This window comes from Pseudopipra pipra, chromosome Z, assembly GCF_036250125.1.
Source record: "Pseudopipra pipra isolate bDixPip1 chromosome Z, bDixPip1.hap1, whole genome shotgun sequence".
NCBI classification, from domain to species: domain Eukaryota; kingdom Metazoa; phylum Chordata; class Aves; order Passeriformes; family Pipridae; genus Pseudopipra; species Pseudopipra pipra.
This window is the reverse complement of record NC_087581.1, coordinates 54,101,391-54,122,040: the sequence shown is the minus strand read 5'-3', so window position 1 is coordinate 54,122,040 and position 20,650 is coordinate 54,101,391. Positions and strand designations below refer to the sequence as shown.

The following is a 20,650-nucleotide window of genomic DNA, read 5'->3' as shown; positions in this document are numbered from 1 at the left end:
TATCAGATGGCTCAAAATGGATAACTATCCTGGTGTGAAATAGGCAGAGCTCTGATTTATGACTTATTGCCTGACAGTACTCTCAGGAGCTCTTTCAGGATAAAGCTATTTCATAACAATGTGATTTGTTAGCATCAATTTTAACTTAAAGTTTATCTCATATGTAATCCGAAGGTCATTTGTAAACTGGGGCTTTCGGCTGAGTGTAGGTAGAATGGTCATCTCCCCAGTTCCCTAAGACTTAAGTCTTCTTTAAGGCAATTTGGATAGAATAAATACAGAGCTACAACAGGGTTGGCAGCAGCCTCTGAAATAGATGTAATGGCTGCTGATGTTCCTCTCAAACTCCAAGAAAATTTCTGACTCAGTGTACTATTATTTTGTGTAGGCTTGGGGAAATTCTGTCTCCCCACTTGAGCTGTTATCACTAGCCTCAAAAGAAATATTTAGCATGGCCATATCTGACAGTTTACAAAAAGGAACCTTTATTTTTTGTCTCATATGAGAAATTTGAACACTATGACAGTGTCTGCATGCTTTGCCACTTCTGAATAACTAATACCAGGTCAACAATACACAGACTGTTACAGCTTTATGAAGCAAATGATGGAGTAACAGTTAAAAATTTAACAATAAACAATTGTTAAGAGTTCCATCCAATTAAATTGCATTTTTTAAGTGTCAGCATTTTACACAATAAGGCCTTCTAGCACAGATGGTGACTCAGTCCAGCTCCAGGAAGATGATGAATCAACATCTGCCCGCCCATTAAGAAGGAGGAAAAGTAAATGCAAACAGCTTTTGCAATGAGTTGTAGCACAATGGAAACGCAGACCTTAAAGAAAATACAATGAATTAAAAAAGAAACACAACAAACAAGAAACAAAAACCCAGAGATGAAAAACTACTATGAAGAAAATTAGATAATAATTATGGAGAAACTATATTAGAAAAGAGTCGACATCAAGGAGTGTCTAACTTGCAGCACACTGATTCCTGCCCTTAGATACGTTCATTAATAGACAAGGGAAACAGTTCCAGAAAGAGTGTGTAAACAGAGTTTTGGCCAACAATTTACACAAGTGAAATAAGACTGGTAAAATCATTCTGATAGTCGGGAGTGCAGGAGTAATCTGAACATCACACATCATAATTAAATAAACCTAAATACAACCTGACAGCTTGCTCACAATATCACTGTCAGTTGGTAGGCCCCTTCAATTATTCAGTTTATGCAAATATCTGAAATACTTTCATAAAATAATATATGAAATGTATGGGGAAATAGGAAATAAAGTGCAGGGGAAAATTGATGTCAGAGAGTTGCATGGACTGGGTGCTCCCTGAGGGCTGGCAAGGGTTCCCGTGAGAGTCAGCAAGGCCCCTCCTACCCCAGGACTGGGGTGGTCGGCCACTGTCACCTTCAGCCCTCCTGGAGGCTCTCCCCTTAACCTGGTTGGAAGGGATCTTCCTTGACTGTGATGATCCTGCACCAGATTATCCCCAGCACCTGCAACCAAACCCTATGGGCAGTACATGTTTAGGACCCAGCCATTTATACAGAGCTATTTTAAACAGAGGAAGGGGTAAGCTATGCTGGGATGTATATGTAATGTTGTGTTACATTTGAGAAATTTGTGAGGGTCCCCTCTAATAATAAACATCAGTCTGTTCCCCTTCCTCCTCATCTATCTATCAACAGGCAAGGTGCTGTGCTGGACATGTTCTGTAAAACGTCTTTGGCTGGTTTGGTGAGTAAGTGCTTGCAGAAAACCACTTCTAGCAAGCTGGGATACACCCTCAGCTTGTGCAAACCACTCTCACTTTGATATTCAGAGTCTAATCTGATTGTTTCAACCTCTTTCTAGTTATGCAGGTGACAGTTATTGCCATTCTGTTAAGCCTGCCATTTTCCAGGTGTTTCTTTTCAAGAAAAAAAAAAAAAAAAAGGGGGGGATTTATATTAAGTATTAGACCTCTTTTATTCCTGGGCCATTTCTGCCATGGGCCCATGTGCAGAAGAAGCAGAGCTAGTAGCCAACAGAGCTCAGTGAATTGAGGAAGCTGCATTGACTCCTCACTCTTTTTTATCTAAAAGTTGCAATGAGCAAAGATATTTCCTATTATATTCACTTTGTACTGGTATCAGACATGTCATAATGTGAAGGGAGTAACTCAAGTTTAGTTTTCTTAACATTTAATCGTACAATTCCGAAAGGTTTATGGCAATTTATTACAGTGAGGGATGGGACCATGGCAGGGGAGGAGAGCTACCACAACATGCTTATTTGCTGTCTTTTCCTTTCTGAAATCTGCACATGCTTTCTCCAGCACATAGTTTCACAATGACTTTTTCCGTGTGGTTCTCTGTTTTGGGCAGCACCCAGATAGCTGCTGCAGATGATTTCTGCCGCTGTGGAAACACTCTGGTTGCTGGGTGGAGTCTCCCTCACAGGCTATAAAAGCATTGAGAACACTGCTCCTTTATTCCTGACTGTGCAGCCCTGCAAGGCAGTGTTTGTGAGGAGGAAGGTAGGTTTTTGTAGTTCATTACTGCTCTCTGTAAACCTGACACACCTTAAGAATCCTACGTTGAATTTGTCAAGTGATCTGGCGCAAATTTTCTGTGGGTTGGAATTGCTGGCAAAGGAAAAGATGGATGTGGGGAGGAGAAGTTCTTTCAGTTTTGAAATATTTTATGGCAGGGTTTGGACAATTATTGTTTTTATTTAATGGAATTAAATAAAGGGAATTAAAAAAAGCTTAAAAGTTTAAAAGGAAATGTATTTGAAGTTGACCATTTCAATGCTTTCTCTTTGCCTTTGTAGTAGGCTGCTCTAGAAATCTACAGTAAAACTGGAGGTACTAGAAAACTACTATTCTTTGTATGGAAACTTAAAATATAGATACAGCTGTTGTTACTTCAACAACAGTTTGTTGCTTTGGGACCGTAGAGGAGTCTTTGCTCATTAAAATGATGAAGATGAAATCTTTAGAAATCAAATCAAACCAATCTTTTAGAAGCGTAAGAGCAAAATCCTGGTTTTATGACTAAGAACATAGGCAAAGCCACGTAAGTGCTCTGTCATCTGTGGTTTGTTCTGCTAAATCTTTCCACAGAACTTTACAAGGATGAGATTGTTTTTCTCTCTGATGTTTTCATATTCAGCAGAATTTCCAATGCAAAATGAATTATTGCCTGTTTTTCTGATAGGGCGTCATGACTATAATTCAGAGCAAGATCTTGGTCTCTAGCCTTGGACAGTAACTGGAGATGTATCTGACATGGTTCATGATATGGTTAAATAAGCATAGATAAATGCTGCTGTTTGACACAAACCGTAGTGTAAAAGTTTAGTTTGTGTCTTTAAATATTTTCAGTAGAGTACCTTCTCAAAACTTTCAAAAATTCAGATATGTCCAGTTCAAGGGTGCATCTTTTATGGACTAAGAGCCAGACAGAAAGCAGCATGGCAATAATTTTTGTGAAACAACAGTTAGGGCTTTCAGTCTGTTTGATTTTTGAAGCCAGTTGCAATGTTGATCATTCCAATTGGGAATGATAAAATGCATAAAAATCACAATATTTTTCAAAATGAGATATTTTAAGTTCGTGATCCTTTTTCCTTTCAAACAGGACATCTACTGATTCCAGATTGGAAAGTGGGACACATGGACAGGACAATATTTTGTTAAATAGAATAACTCTCAAATAGTTATCTGGTATGGAGTAACCAGAAAGGAGCATCATGCTTTTCTATGTCAGCTTCTGTTTGTATCACTCAGTAGGCACATGCTTTTTCTTCTCCCTGTTTATAATCTATGTCCTGAGCATAAAAGTAGACAAAAAATCTGACAGCCATCAGTCCTTTCAGTCTTTTTGATACTAAATTAAAATAATATTTGGGCTGAATGTATCTGTCCTGGATCTAGGTACTGTTTACATGAGCTGTTTGCATTTTAGAGTGGCGTGAGTCAAAGCATTTGGAAAGACCACGTCAGGGAGCTGGCTGTCTTCCTAGATTCCAATCTTCTTTTTTCTTATTAGACACATAAAGCAGAAGAGTTTTATATGTAAGTTAGTTTCTTATCTTTCTAAGCCAATTCAGTCTAAGGTTTTTAGCTCCTCTCAAGAGCCATTGCCTACTTTGACTTCTATTAAAATTGTTTACTAGACAGAAATAGATGGATCTGCGGGCCAAAATATCTTTATTTAAAAAGAAAAAAACCCTCAAACTTAGTTCTTAGGGCAGAGGTTTTTTTATGTATAAATTAAATTAGAAAATACATAAAGGTTTAGAAGCTTAATAAACAGTGTAGTATGTCAGCCTTCTGCTCTAGCCAACCCCAAGAGCAGTAAAATCCCTAGAGCTGGGTGTGAGGGATGGGTGTGGGGATACGCAGAAAACATGGATACATTCCTGAAACCAGCTCTCTCTGTGAGAGACATAACTTCTGTGTTATTTTATCAACCAAAACACAGTTTTGTTCCCTCTTCTTCTTAGAGGTGGTGTGAGAATTATTTTTGTTTCTTAGTTTTAAATGGTTGTACGCTCTGTGAATCCACATGTCAACACATGTCGGTGTTGATGACTCAGTGCACCCAGTATGGAGACTTTTAAATGTTTTCATCCTGCTGCATATGGTTTTTGTTTGTTCTGTTATAAAATGTAGCAGAACTTCAGGTACGATACCACTTCATCTGCCCTCATTAAGTTCTGTCAATACAAGAAGGGTGTAGGAGTCACTCTAACAGCTTGATAAAAGTGTTCTTGTGATAACAGTGTAAGTGTGCTTTTCTGATCCTGAACAAATGACACATTATAAAAGTTAGTCCTTAAAACTTACACAATATTCTGACCATTGTTTGCCCAGCTAAGACCTACTCTAAATACCATACAAGTACAGATTTGGAATCAGTTTCAGGTTTTTTGGCAGCACAGGCAGAGCTGAATTTTGTGCCCTTGGGGCTGAAGGAAGGGCACAAAAGCAAGAGTTTTCTGGGGAAGGTGGAATATAGGTGGTTCCTGCCTCAGAGAGGGGAGGTAAGGGGAGCTTAAGGCAGGCTGTGGGAGGTAGCTGTTCCTTTGCTGTCTGCAGAACATGGAAGTAAGCTTTACAGTTTTGCTATGAGGCAAAAAAAACAGCTGGACTGTAGCTACGTAACTTGGTCCTAAATTTGTGTTGTTTCAACAGACTGGTCTCTGCCCTTCCTGTAGGACCTACAGCATGTGTTAGCAGTATAATCAACATTATTTTTTATATCTGTATATATAATCTACATTACATAATCTGTACCACAAGACTGCAAATAGAATTTTGTCTCTTCACATTAGATTCCAAATTAGTCTGGTTTACTCAGCAACATTAGTTTATTGTTTGTATGTAGGCTTTAAAACCAAGCCTTCCCTAGACTTTGCTGTGGAAGAGGGTTTTGAAAAAAAAATTCTTTTGAATAACTCTATTTGATAAACCATTGGTTCCTCCTATCTGTTCACTCACTATTTCAGCTAACAAACAGAGAATTTCTCACCACCTATTTCACAACCGATAGGTTGCGTGAAGCAACCTGTTAATTATTTTTGAGTGCTCAATGTAACATCACAGCCCATATTTTTTTCCCATTCTGCATAGCTACTTATGAAAAGGCTGGATGGATTTTCCTTTCAAGTGGTAAAAAGCACAGTTATGCTTTTTTATCTCTTCTTAAATGCAAAAAGCTCTATTATTATGTAGAAATTGTAGGAAATATGTAAGAAAAAAGAACAATGTATAGGAAATTATCCACTTTTACACATCTTCCTTAGAAAGGATCTAGTCAAAGAAATCCCATGAGAACATGTTTAACAAGGGAATATCTTTTGTCCTGACGTGATACACAAGAACTCCAGCCTCAGTAAACGATCAGACGAGAATACTTGTCTACCACTGAATTTGAAAATAATTAAATACTCAGTAAGCTAAGTGGGTATAGCTGATAGAGAAAGACAGACTAATTGGGTTATGGTAACTTCCCTTTTTAAGTCAATTCTAGTCCTAAGGTATTGCTAATAAGCAATTAGTCCAACTAATTTAAAACTTCTGCAAGTAACTAAGAGTATGGGGGTGAGCAAGCAGCTGTGGAGCATCGCATCCCCTGCCAAACATCAAAGTTCCCTGTTTCCAACAGCACAGGTCAGTTATGACTTGGGAAACTAACTGCTGCATGTCATAGTTCTAGAGAAACGACTTCGAGAGTGGGAAACCTTGAGTTTCACTGGTGCTGAAAATGATGAAAAATTAAAATTTGACGCGTCTCTTTCCAGAAACTCAGTCAACATGGCTATGGTATCAGAATTTCTGAAGCAGGCATGGTTCATTGAAAATCAGGAGCAGGAATGTATTGTAAGTATTATCAGCTTTTGAGAGCATAATGCTTGTTTTTCTGTACTCTTACAAGTGATTTAAAGGCACAGACCACCAAAAGCTTTGCATACATGCAAAGGGAGGAAAAACAATGGCAAAACTTCGATGGATTAGAACTGGAGCCCAGTTCTATTGCAATGTATAATGCAATAACTGAGGAAGTCTGCTATCAGATAATCAGAAAAAATTACTCTTATTTGTACATATTATCTAGTTATCGATTCCTAAGCAAAACTAGTTACTGTAATGAAACTGTAATTCCCAGTGGCCAGTCACTGATTCACTCAAATTGGCCTCTTTGAAGTAGTAATCTGTTGCTGGCATGTGTGAATGTGTAAGAACATGTTCAAATGATGTACATGAAAATCAGGGACCCTTACGCTGAGGTATAGGGAGCCAGGAGCTGGAACCCAGGAATGTAGAGGAGGAAGTAAAGTCATTAATACATGTCCTAGTTATCATATCATCTCATGCTTATGCTTGAAAGAGCCACATTATGTAATAAAACATCTCAGACAATCACTACTGATACAGATTAGAAGGGAGGAATATGGTGGTGAGAAGTTTAGAGTTACTTCACTAGGATGATACAGAGAAGCTTTCTGAGGTTAAGATACTGAAATGACTGTCAGCAAGGGCAAAGCAGTACACTGCGAAGTCACAGGAGTTCCCTAAAGAACTCATTATACTGAAAAGAAATATAGGAGAAATTTCTGTAAATAAAGTTTTCTGCTCTAGGCCTTTATGGATTTTGTAATACTGACTCCACAACATTTTGTGTGTAAAACTTTGACTTCACCATCCTATCCCCATTTCACTCCCAGGGTCCTGAGACATTCTTGGTTGTGGTGGTTACAGGCAGTTTTTTATTGCTGGTAGATAAGTTTGTCATGGAAACCACTATACAAACTTGATGAGAATGAGAAACAGGCAGCAAAACAGTCCCATTCCTTTGTTGACTTATCATGCAAGTCTCAACGATGTTTTGAAATGTATGCAAGAGACTTTTAAATATGCAATCTGTCTGCTTTCTTATGACTCCTAGTGATAAAATTGTGTAGTGAGATGAACATCTAACAGATGTTAGAAGTGTACAAAATTCAATACAGAGTGTTGTGTGTAAAACATGTATCCATAAGACTTTGCCATTTCTCTTGTGGTGTTTAATTTTAATGGCAAAGGATTAAAAAAATTAAAATAACAGTTTTTGAAACAAGAGAAAGAGTACAGGTGACTCTGAAAAGTCTAGCTAAACTGATTTTGTTTTCTAATAAAAAAATCTCGCTATACATCAGAGCAATGGGAATTTGACATAAATTTTTCATCCAAGAATCTTGGGGCATCTTGTAACTTCTGAAAAAGAAGTAGGCATCAGTTAGGTAACACTATTGAATTATAGGTCCTACCACTAACATGATTTGTCATGTTGCTGACTTCAGACAAGGCATGTAATCTGTTGTATAATTCCCACAGGCCTTTAGAGGCTGATTAGAGAGTGGCCTCCTAGGAGTAGATTCACCAAAGGCGATAAGTAGATAATGCTTTGTGCAGAGTGTGGCTTATGTCTTAAGTTTCAAAGTTAGGCAACAGGTCTCCACTTCCTTATAGGATTAGATTTGAATTCTTCTCCCAGATCTTGAATGCAAGAAGTGTTTATAGCCTTAGATATGAGTCTTCTGAGAAGACCCTTAATGTGATTCACAGTTTGCATAAGGTGAGCAGATAAATTAGTAGTGCTTTAATGGCAGTGCATGTAGGACTTAATTATAGTTTTAGAACCTTTAAAATTTGGACATAATTTGCTAATAGGACAGTTAAGTGTTTTTCTACACAATCCAACTTAGTCTGAGAAACAGGTCTTCAGGTACCTAAAACAATATACGAAGTACTTTCTGTTTAATTTATGAGCTGTGAAAGGAATAAATCTGATGCATAGCCATTACTGAATCTGTTTAATTGTCTGGAGTTACAAAATTGTGTGTCCTTCATACTTCTATAACAGACAACCCAAAATGCATACTTTATTTAGGCATCCAAAATTGCTTCTTTGCAAAAATATTCTTTGGAAAGAGCAATTTTTATTTTATTTTTAATTTTATTTTTTATTTCCCCTCTGCAGAAAAGTTCAAAAGGTATCCACGGAGTACAAACATACCCTAATTTTGATCCATCAGCTGATGTTGTTGCTCTGGACAGGGCTATTACTGTAAAAGGTAAGAGGAGTATATATCTTGCTACTCTAAGACTCTTCCTGAGGAAATTTTCAGAATAGCACTGTATAAAATAGCAGAGCAAGAGGCAATGGCAAGCGGGAGAGGTGCCTCTGCTTTTCAAGGCTTGACAATACATTAAATTATGCCACTTGCTAAAGAATCTCAACTCTTTGATAACCTGATATTGTATTACAGTTTCAGACCTTAATGCTGCATTAAAGTTCTTGAATATGTTGAAGGAAGGGTTGTAAAAATTTAATTTCTAGAGAATGAAAAGGTATTATAGCATACCATACTGTTACTTTTTGACTTGATTTCTCTAACATTCCTGCATGAGGCAGTGAATATGCTGATAATGTAGTGCATCCTTCTGTTGTGCTTCTCTTTTTTAATGAAATTCACAATTGGCACTTCATCTGTACTTTGAAACCTTTTTCAGTTTGACTAAATAAGATTAAATGAATATACCATCTCTTTTTTTAAGTTTTTTTGTTATTGTTTTCAGTTTAGTGGAAGTTCTGCACTCAGGACACTTTAAGAATTTCTGTATGAAATTGCAGAAACATACATTTTTGAGTTCTATAGGAATCTATTTATTTGGTTTCTTTACTACAGCACTAATTATGAGTCCATAATGATTACACTTTCAGTTAAACTTAAGTGTGTCAAGAAATCAAAATATGACAGGAAGCAAATAACAATAAAAATACAATTGGCTAAATGATACATATATTTTGAATATATTGGGATTATTGTTGTTTGGTGATTCATAGGTGTAGATGAAGCTACCATCATTGACATCTTGACTAAAAGAACAAATGCTCAGCGTCAGCAGATCAAAGCTGCCTATCAGCAGACTAAAGGAAAGGTAAAGTATTCTAGCCAAGATTATATTTACACTCAGATTATCAATGTTTCTCCTGGGTTAGATGGCATGTATGAATCTAGATAGAATACTGAATTGGATAGGAGAGTTACAGGACCATAATACTGTTCCATAAATATACCACCACTGGTTTAGGGCTGGGCCTACAGCTGTCAGTGTTTTCTTACCTCTGAGTGATAAAACCGCTAGTCCCTGGAACCGAGAAGCTTGGAAGTTACTACATGTTTCTATGTGTTTAGATTGCTCTTACTCTTCTCTATTACAGATTTTCTTCAGTTAAACTTGTAACTCTAAATTGAAATTGCAATTTCACAGTTGGCAATACTGAAGTTACTTAGCATTTGCTTCTTGGAACAGGGATTCCTTTAAGTGTAATTTTAAAGGCCAAGTCAGAAAATAAGTCTAATATCTTGTTTTAGCCTAGACTTCCTGTTTATGTTCAGGAAAACCTCATTTGTGGTTTTCACAGCTCTCTCCTCCCTTAGAGGAAGCTCCAGCTTTGCAATTATATTTTTAAATTATTATATTAAAATATAACTTTAAAGACATAGGGAGACTAATGATGTTAAAGTATCAGATACCCTAGTTCCTGGCACACCATCTAAAGCAGAACAATACTAATTACGGACATAGGGCTTGTTTCTGAAATAATCTTGTTGGTTTAGCTATCTTGACAAAGCAGGTTGATCTTCTCACTCTCACAGCTACAGCTTGGACTCATACATGGTGAACAATAGGGCTGAAATGTTTAATGTAACAAAATAAGAGTACTGGGGATTTTCAGATAGGAGGCAGAATAAATATGATTTTTAATTTTTTTTTTTCACTTAAATTTAGGTCAAATTAGAATGTAGCCCATATTTTAATTTCAGGACTTGTGATTTTGTTTATATATGTTCAGAGTTTCCCCTACAAATTCTGTATCCTTCATGCAATAAGTGGATAAATTTAAATGTTATCCACATAAGCAACTTAGTCATAATTTTAAGAACAATATAGCATTACCTTCTCTTGAAAAACAAACAGCCTATTTTGAGTCATCTTCTCAATATTTACTGAAAAACCCTGATGATTTGATTAACATAAAGGTGACAAACAATTAATGTAGGTCTTCATAATCTTTTTTAGTAGCCAACGGGATGATGTAGACTGAGATTCATTGGAGGTCAGACTAATTTTTGGACTGCAGCTGAACAGCAGCTACCTCTTTACCATTCATTGGCTTAGTATGTTTCTTATTCTTCTTGACACAGAGTCTGGAAGAAGCTTTGAAAAAAGCCCTGAAAAGCCACTTAGAAGATGTTGTTGTGGCTTTGCTCAAAACTCCAGCTCAGTTTGATGCTGAAGAATTAAGAGCCTCTATGAAGGTAAGACAAAATCTTCAGAGATAAACTTTGTTAAAGAACCTAAGTAATTATCAGGGCCTGTAAGTTACACCGGCCTTTGACTGCAAAGCTTGTGTATTGGGTTTTTTTAACCTCATTTTGCAAAACAAATCTATACTGGTAATTCAGATTATGGAGCAAGACCCAATAATCTGTACTGAATTTCAGGTCGGAGGAGACTCTTTTGTGAGAATGAACCCTGCCTTCTAAAAATGGGTTGCTAATATAGTGATAGAGAGCCATAGTGTTTACATACATGTTCACATAAGGGAAAACAAAAAGAGAAGAAGGTATTTTTCTTCATAGATTTTACATTCCTATTTCTATGTTCACTCTTTGGTCCCTTCAGCATTCTTTTGGGTACTAGGATATTAAATGTGATAAAATTTTAATTTCAAAACAGCTGAAATAACAATATTGTGTGGAAGTTCAATGTTTTTAATTTTTATTTCTTGTTCCACGTGGCGCCTTCAAAGCCAAGTCAGTGATTTGCATCTAATTTCTGTTACAAATTTTAAGTTTGTTCTATTGAATGACATTTCTGAAGATTCAATCACTTTTATTAGGGGCTTGGAACTGATGAAGATACCTTAATTGAGATTCTGGCCTCAAGAAACAACAAAGAGCTCAAAGAAGCCAACAGATACTACAAAGAAGGTAATTCAGAGCAAGAAAGAAGTATTAATGGTACAACTCTGTAATAGGCACATTAGAATCACAGCCTCACTTCTTAGTATGAGAGGCAGAGAACATTACAGGAGGCAAATGAAGCTTCACATAAAATTTGAAGGAGTTGTGGGGGAGGGACGTCATACTGACTTTTTCTGACCTAAGTAGATCCCAGTAGAGAAGGAAAAGGTACCTCATCACTGCCAGAACTGTGGGTGTCTCATGGAATGAGTCACACATTTAGATGTTTTTTAGAATGCATGTTAAACTGAGCCGCTTTTCTTCCCTTGTAACTAAAAAAGGCTGACTTTTGGAGATATCACTAGGCTTGAAAAAAAAGCTTATTGAGTTAGAAACACAGACAATGTTAGCAGTAGGAGCAACCAGTGAACTACAGGAGGAAAATATTTAAAGAAATAAAATGTAGTGTGGTGTCTGTCATATATGTCAAGTTTACTGTGTAGTCTAATTAGATCATGTTTTCAGAGATTATGAGCCAAGTTTTCCGAGACATTTCCATTCAAATAATCTTAGAAGCCCAAATTAATAGCTTGATTTTTCTGGAAAGCGTTTTGGTTTAGTTCAGTACTGGTAAAAACAGACAGAAATAAGAATGAAAAAAACAGCAGCTCAGAAAAAATCTTGTGTATTTCACAAGCAGAGCCCAAGACAATGCTACCCACAAGACCTTAGAGAAGGACATTTTTCATCAGATTTTGGGTTTAACCTCCAATTTCACTGCATATCTTAGAATTTTACAGGATACATTACAAATACACTTCTTCAGTAGAAGCTAAATGAGAGAAAGTAAGACAACTGCATTTCTAGTGGGCATATTTAAGTGGGGAATTAAGAAAAGACTGAAAAAGATCCTAGGATGGTTTTGAAAGGACATTTAAAGATTATCTGACCAACCTAGATGATAACTTCCAAACAAACTACAATTTGATTTCAGTGCTGAAGAGAGATCTGACACAAGACATTATCTCTGACACATCTGGTGACTTTCAGAAGGCTTTGGTTGCTCTAGCCAAGGTACGCTTGTGCATTTTGAGTGACATTATCTGTAATAAAAAACAAATATTATCAAGACTATTTAGAGAGTCATATGATAAATAAAGATTTGGGTAATGTTTATTTCCTTACATTGCTTTTTACTTTCATATCCTAGATCAGTTGTAATTTTTCTTAAACAAAGTACAATGAGATTTTATCCTGAATGCATTTTAAAAAACATTATTTTTATTGTAAAACATATTTGTTGTTTATCAGTCATGCTTTTAAGACTTTTTTGGTGCTGTCTTTAAGCACTTGAAAAAACAACAGGCATAATGTCATGTCAATTGACCAGAAAGAGAAAAAGCAGAAATACTTACAATTAGAGAAATAAACCTTTTGTCCTGCTGTTAAGGTATGTTTCCAGTACTTAGATAATGGGACAAGGGCAAGGAGTTAACACGTGGACAAAGCAGTTTTTAAATTTATGTTCAAAAGCTGAGTTTAAACACTGGAGCTTCCTGATAAAAATGCATAGATTTTTGAGTACATATATGAAGCTTGTACATGCACGCAAGATTATTTTTTTATATGTCCATGGTTTGGTTTTTCAGTTTTTGTTTCCAAATCAACTTGAAAGAAGTCTATTGAATGATCACCAGGGAGCAGATCACAGGCTCTAAGCCAGCAATTTCACATTGAGAAAGAATACTTCCTGTGGATTTTCATGTAGGACTTAAGAAATAAGTTGCTGGTAGCCTTAGAAGTCTGAAATTTGATTGATTACAAATACAACAGCTTTATTCATAGAATGATTGTCATAACTGTAACTATTTCCAGTTACACATTGATATGACAGTGGTTCTGCAGAACTCTAAAGTGTTGAGCTTTAGTGAACTGAATGATTGTGAGAACCAGTGAAATTTTTTTATTTCCTTATGTAGGCTGACCGATGTGAAGATTCTCATGTGAATCATGAGCTTGCTGACAATGATGCCAGGGTAAGATCATACTTGGCTCTCCACAGAACTTCTGACTTACTTGAGATTACACTGGCTGCACATGTTCTGCCTGAATCCTGTACATTGCAGAACAAATAGAGAATGTCATACAGCAATCTTTTCTAAGGGTATAGTGTTTACATGAAGTAATACTTCACTTACATGAAGTTCATGTAAGCTTCACTTACATGAAGTTCATGTAAGCTTCATTATCCAAAGGAAATTAGATCTTCACCCTAATATCTAGCTTCAGAAATGTTTCTGCAAGGCTTCTTCTAGTTCATATAAAGTGTGCAGACCATTTGAAGTACAGGTCAACAAGTGGAGGAATTAGGTCTAATCTTCCTTCCATTTTTAACACGGTTCTTGAATTGAGGGACAAAGGTGTACTCATCTATGTGCATAACTAGCTAGCATACCTTGACCAGTGTGTTAGCCAAAGCTATTGCTTTGGAGTGATAACCTTTCAAAATTATTGGGTAAACTTCATGTGTCATTTTCTCAGTACTTCTAAAATAAACATCTATTATTTTCCTTCTTTCTTCCACCATTAGGTGGACTACTGTTGTTAAAGTCTTGCTAAAACTTAGTAGTCTTTCCTGAGAAATCTGACATCATGGTTACATTTAAATGTAGATAGACTTTAAACTGATTTTTAAAAAATCCAGAAAAAAAAAAAGACCGTGGAGAAATACTGCTTTTATTCCTGGTACATAAAGAGTTTAGTTCTGTCATCAGCCCTAGATATGAAAGTAAATTATTACTCTATCTAAGCTCAAGTTCAGTACTATTTATCTTTATGCAGAGTGTTGTTGAGTCTTTTTGTGCTGTGTGGCAGTCTTTAATGATTACTTTTAAACAGGTTTGAGGAGGTAAGGAAAGTGAAGGAGACTGGTTTGTTTCTTACTTTCTTGGAAGTAAAAGTCACTCCTGGAAAGACAAGGAGTACTTGGTGCATAGCCTTCTCTTGCACATTGGACCAGTTAATAGCAGAGATAATTTGTTAGTATTAAGAATGCCTACCAGTCCTAAACTCCCATGCAGACTGCTATCATATCATGATAAATGAAAAATAACTTAATTCAAGAATGAAGTATATCTGTGTGAGCTAGATGATGATCGTAAATTGTCTGAAAGTATGTTTTCTAGCTGCACTGTGTTTTCTAAGTACTATTATAAGTGAAATACGAAGTATAACTCGACAGAGCTAGAGTGGTCTGAGGTAGGGTAGAGTTTTGTTATGGATTGTGTCAAGGGCTAGGGTTCATTGCTGACAAGCAATGACTCTCAGAAGTACAGTATTCCTGTTTGAGTTTTACTATTCCAATATTGACTTTACTACTTTCTTTTCTTTATGACAGGCCTTGTACGAAGCAGGAGAGAAAAGAAAAGGAACAGATATTAATGTGTTTATTACTATTCTTACTACGAGAAGCTACCCACATCTTCGAAGTGGTATGTTGAATGAAACTTTGTGCTTTGCTGGCATGGATTTTGCACATGGCTTGCTCATGAATTCAGAGAGGATATAGATTATCAAGATGTGACTCTGGCTGATACAAAGGTCTTTGGAAGAATGCTTGCTGACTAAGGGTCCAGTTGGCAGCTTGGCTGTTCTTTTTGTGGTAGGGATGAGCAATATCATTTAGGCTGTTAGCAAAACTGTTACCATGAAGTCTCAAATGGCTAGTGATCACAATGTCAAGCAATCAGTATGACAGAGGTTCTGAACACTCCTCCACATAGTCTTGCTCCTAAGCCACTTTGCCCTAGATAGAGGGTTATCACACAATGTCACAGGCTCTGATAGTCAGTGGACCACTTCTATCCCTACCAATGGGAACATGAACCCTTCCCATTCCATATGCAGACTTCACCAGCCCATGAAGTAATACTGCTCTTTACACTGTGCTGTCTGAAGAAAATGAGAAAGATGACTTACAAACAGTCCTCTGCTGCAGCAGAAGAGGCAGAATGAGCAGTATTTTCATCTCTATTCACTCAGTTTTCTTCCCTTATTTAGTCTTTCAGAAGTACAGCAAATACAGCAAGCATGACATGAACAAAGTACTGGATTTGGAGCTCAAAGGTGACATTGAGAATTGCCTCACTGCCCTTGGTAAGTGGTTTTGTACATTGCAACCTACTGTATGTATTGACTGAAAACTTAAGTTTTACTTTTGCTACACTTGCTCTGATCAGAAACTCTTCTGGACTTGCCCTGCTTCACTGAGAAACTTCCTAAGTAAAAAAAAAAAAAAAAATCTAATCCAATCATAGTGATTTAATTAACTTATCTAAAATTAATTAACCTATCTGCTGATGAATTACTAGAAATACCTCTCCTGATATATGGGATGATCTTTTAAAAAGAACAGATGAATTGTCAACATAAAAAAACCTTTATAAGAAGTCACTATGCCAAAAACAACAAGCACAACTTGTGTAGAAAACCCAATAGTTTTAAACTTGTCTTCAACTAAACCCACTCTTCTCCAAGTTTTGTGAAAACACTTTTAATATATGACTATTAAAAATATAACAAATTTCCTTCTGTGGTTGTGTTCAAGAAAATATTCATATAAAGCTAGTGACTGTTCTTCATGAACAATAAGGTCAGGCAGGGACTTATTCTAACAAGTGGACCAGGCATGGAATCAGGAGCCAGGCACCTGTTTTGTTCTCAGCTTTTATATCACATAATATTTTTATCAAGCATATTTTGAATCAAAGAATTATTTCCATCAGATACTTCTTAATATCAAAAGTGTTAGGCAAGTACTTACCATAACTTGGTTTGCAAAACATCAGATCATAACCTTCAGCTCTTCTGTAGAAGACATAAATGTTTTCACCTTTTTCTTCTTTTCTTCCTTAATTTTGTGGCAGTAAACTAGGGAGAACACTGTTGTCTTTATAGTAACTGAATTCCCTGACTGAATTGTTTTCTGAATAGACAGAGGAAAGGAACTGCTCCTTCTCCTATATTTTTGAGACAGGTATCAAAGAAGTACATAAATAGGATGTGCTGGTAGGAACAATGAGACTGTTTTTAAAGTGTTCTTTTGCCAGACTTTTGTCTTCTGTTACTTCTTACATGTAGAGCAGAAGTGACATTATCTCACTCCTTCATTACAGTGAAGTGTGCCACAAGCAAGCCGGCTTTCTTTGCTGAAAAACTCCATTTGGCAATGAAGGTAACCTAAAGAAAGAACTTCTCTTTGTAAACATGAGGTGCTTTATAAGCTGAAAAATAACAAGCTAGCTAGAGCTCTCTAAGCTCTTCTTGTGATAGAAAAAGACTGTGGAAGGAAATTCAGTGTATTTTGTTCACTCCTTCTGTTCCTGCCTTTGAAACCTGAGAGTCTTTCCATAGGAGGAGCTGTCTGTGTGCTGCAGTGTGTTCAGGAGGGCATCTATCCATCCACACATATCTTTCACAGTCAACAGTAACAGAAAGTTGACTGGAACTTTTCTTACTTGTGAAACCACAAAAATATTAGTGAGAAGGAAATAGGAAAGCAACTACAGAGCACGAACCTTGTGGAAGTCTAATATTTGATGAGACATCCATGATCCTTCTGGCAAATCTGGAACCCAAGTTGAGTGAGGCAGCTGGAGACTGTGAAACAGTCTAGTATGCAGGTATTGTCACAACTCTTGTGACTTGTTTAGGAACAGTATGTGAAAAATTGAGTGAAACATTATGAAGATACGGATCATTGCACTGTTTAAAAAATAATGAAAAAAGACAGTGAACTCTAGGTTGTCTCCGATGTCTAGCAAGCACTGTGAAGGAGATGACTCTTTTCAAGAAACAGATAAAAGAAATATGTAAAAAAAATTCAGGGTGGAGGTAGACTGTTAGAAGTGAATTGTGCTCATAGGGAACAGAAGGTAGATATGAGAGGTCCCCATTATGCTTTAAGGAAAAGGATGTGGGATTTGTTCACCTGCAAAGAAGTCTAATGGATTACCACACAAAACTTGATTAAAGATGTTTCAATGACATAAGTAGTATCATTCTTTTCAATTTTTTTTTCTTTTTTCCTCCTTTCTTTTTTTCTTTTAACAGGGTGCTGGGACACGGCACAAAGACCTCATCAGAATCATGGTTTCGCGCCATGAAGTGGATATGAATGAGATCAAAGGCTATTACAAGAGGCTGTATGGCATCTCTCTCCGCCAAGCCATTATGGTAGGTTTTCTCTCAAGTGACATACAAAATGCAAAACAACCAGAGGATTTTTGAAGTCCAGTGAAGGTTTGTTAACTCTTCTGCTCCTCAGTCACCAGTTCTTCCTGAGTATCTCATTGTAACTGAGTAACTCATGTTTCCAATGGTCCACATGGTGGTAGAACTAATTCCTTTTCTGAGTCCTTTTTTTTGTCAGAAAAGGGATAGTACTTTGGTAGTAACGATACATATCTCAGGATATCATCTTTCAATAGAAGCCAAGAGCTGAATGGAGATTACAATATCCCCAGGTTCCTGTATTTAGGCAGACATAAAGTACCTTGGCAGGAGAGTGGAGATGATTGCCCTGACAGCTCTATGGGAGACATTTGACGAAACTGGCTATTGGGTTTTAGCATTTGAGGTACTCCTGCAAATGCATGTTAACTTTTACTAATATTTATTTGGCCTGCTTTCCAGATGACCTAAGTAAATGAGTTAAACTAACAAAAATATTTTCTCAAAAGAGACTGACTACCCAATGTATTTTCTGGAAAATTTAACCAGTGAGGGACTTGATGAAAGCTAAACTTGGAAAAGGGAAGAGCATCTTTTTGGATGCTAGTAGTGCAGACAAAAAAAAAAAAATCTTGATTGGAGTAGAAACCTACTCTCTACACGTATCAAAATACCTTTTGGATTTCTATTGGTGTCTGCTACTTTTTCTGTTAGGTGCCAAAGGTTATTTTTATTCTTCCCTCATGAATGTGGGTGAACTGTAATTTGCTATGTAAGTACATCACCTCATCATGTCCTAGAGTGATAATTGCATCCAAATGTCTTGAAGCATAGCACGGCTACACTAAACAGTTCATATGTCTCTGAAAAGTAGATTCAAATTAGAGAAAACAAAGCATGTAATAATTACACTGCATACTTAATGCATAATATCCATTTTTACCAAGCTGAATATCCCATGGTGGATAGAGTATTTCTGCACTATTAGCCTTTGTTTGAGATACTCCTAGACACAATGTGTGTAGTGTTTTAATATTAATGAACATTGGACGTCACTGGTCAAGGAAGAACTTTCACTAAGTTTAGAGAAGAAAAGCTTAAGCTCCTGGATGTCTAGAAATCTCCTGTGCTTCTCTATTTTTGCCATTAAATCTCCTGGCCTTTTGTACTGAATCTGGCTGAGTTCATTTACCCATAGTAGCCCTCACAGCGCTGTGCTTTGCATTGGTAGCTAGAAGGGTGTTGATCACACCAGTGTTTTGTCTGCTGCTGAGCACAGCATCAGCACTGTAACATTCCTTCCTCAGCTGAGGGCAAGATCCTGGGAGGGGACCCAAGTAGGCCAGCTGATCCAAAGTGACCAAAGGGATATTCCAGACCATATGCCATCAGCTCAGTTATGAAAGCTGGGGCAAGGAGCAGAAAGGCACGTACTCATTGTCTTCAATGGCTGCCTGCTAAGGAACCATTACATGTTGCTGAAGCCCTGCTTCTAGGAAAATGGCCAGACATTGCTGCTCATGGGAAGTAGAGAACAAACCTTGTTATGTTTTGTGTCACTTTTGCATGCATAAGCTTTTGCTTTAAGAAACTTCCTTTTCCTAAACCACTAGTTGTTTCACATCTTACTCCCTCCCCTGTCTGTCTGGGAAGGGGAGCGATAGAGGGGCTGGGTAGGCACCTGGTGTCCGGTCCAGGTCAACACCTTGTCTACAACTGCGCAACTCTGGAAATGCATGTGTTTATTTCTAGGTTGTACAGATAATTTCACTGAGGGTACTCAGTTGCAGCACAGTCTATGGTGAACATGTGTATTATCAAGTGGTTAATTTATTTAGGTGAAGCACTGATGCTTGGTACATGTATATTGAATGCTTATTGAAATTTATTTCACTTAAGACCATTATTCTAACAATTGTGGGGGTTTTGTGCTTAAATTGACAGGATGAACTCAAAGGGGATTATGAAAGCATCCTGGTGGCTTTATGTGGAAGTGATAACTAAGTATTATGTTCCTGAAACACACTCAAGCCCAGTTGATGAACATCTATATATTTACCTGTCTATATAAAAGACAGGTTTTACATCGTGAGGTTTCTGTGGAATGGTACTTGGTCAATATGTATTTTGTTGCAAACCTGTAACCCAGAATGTATTTTTTCCAGTATCTTTATTCTGAATGGCATTAATATCTCTTGTTATCATTTATCCAAAGTCAAAGAATATCCACAAGTTTCTATTTGCTTGATTATTCAAGAAAATTGTAAAGTTCTCATTTATTCTAAGCAAATAAATTTTAAAAAATAAAATTAAGCCATGTGGAACTTTGTATGTCGTTTGTTGCTATTCTGCATTTAATTTCAAGTTGTCTGAGTACAGTATGTGAAAATCAGTAAATAACTTAATCAAAAAATAATGTAGAAATATCAGACTGTATAGCTGAGTTTGCACCTTTCATTTCACTTCAGCTAGCGTTTATGTAAGCCAGATACATGAAAAACACCTAAAGATAACCTGTTAAAAAAAATTAACTTGTTAAAAATATAAAAAAAGCTAACAATATCTCTGTCTTGTTCTTTCTCATTTATATTGCAGAGTAAATAAATCTGTTGTATTTAGTGGGAAAAAAAAGAAAAAAAATGAAAAATTCTTCATAGCTCATTGTGATAGACTGAAATGTTCAAGGTTAATGACTCAAACAATTGGCCATTTGCAAAAGTATCGGGTGCTTTACCAAGGCCGGGTTTGCACCCCCAAACAAAAGAGAGAAGAAGTTTTGAGTATAGCAGGTTTTAAAAATTACTTCCCATTAAAGATGAAGTAGTTATTTAAAATTTTTTGAAGGAGTCATTTTTTGGCTGAGTTCAAGAGGGTGTAAGCAGCAACATGTTCTTTGTGAG

At 36.7% G+C, this 20,650-nt stretch overlaps 1 protein-coding gene across 1 annotated transcript; it reads left to right on the top strand.

The window, feature by feature from the left end:
* Nucleotides 1–2,425: 2,425 nt before the first annotated feature.
* Nucleotides 2,426–20,063, top strand: ANXA1 (annexin A1). Its single transcript, XM_064640841.1, has 13 exons — nt 2,426–2,532; nt 6,306–6,384; nt 8,525–8,618; nt 9,392–9,486; nt 10,758–10,871; nt 11,456–11,546; nt 12,514–12,593; nt 13,499–13,555; nt 14,917–15,010; nt 15,579–15,674; nt 16,694–16,752; nt 17,631–17,753; nt 19,695–20,063. Exons 2-13 carry the CDS (start codon nt 6,319–6,321, stop codon nt 19,752–19,754), a joined length of 1,029 nt encoding a protein of 342 aa, XP_064496911.1. The 5' UTR covers nt 2,426–2,532; nt 6,306–6,318; the 3' UTR covers nt 19,755–20,063.
* Nucleotides 20,064–20,650: the final 587 nt, after the last annotated feature.

Excerpts from the sequence above, each read along its gene's own strand:
- ANXA1 (XM_064640841.1), top strand. The coding sequence starts at position 6,319 with ATGGCTATGGTATCAGAATTTCTGAAGCAGGCATGGTTCATTGAAAAT. Across the intron at positions 6,385-8,524 it reads ATCAGGAGCAGGAATGTATT|AAAAGTTCAAAAGGTATCCA; the intron begins GTAAGTATTATC and ends TCCCCTCTGCAG. Across the intron at positions 15,675-16,693 it reads GAATTGCCTCACTGCCCTTG|TGAAGTGTGCCACAAGCAAG; the intron begins GTAAGTGGTTTT and ends CCTTCATTACAG.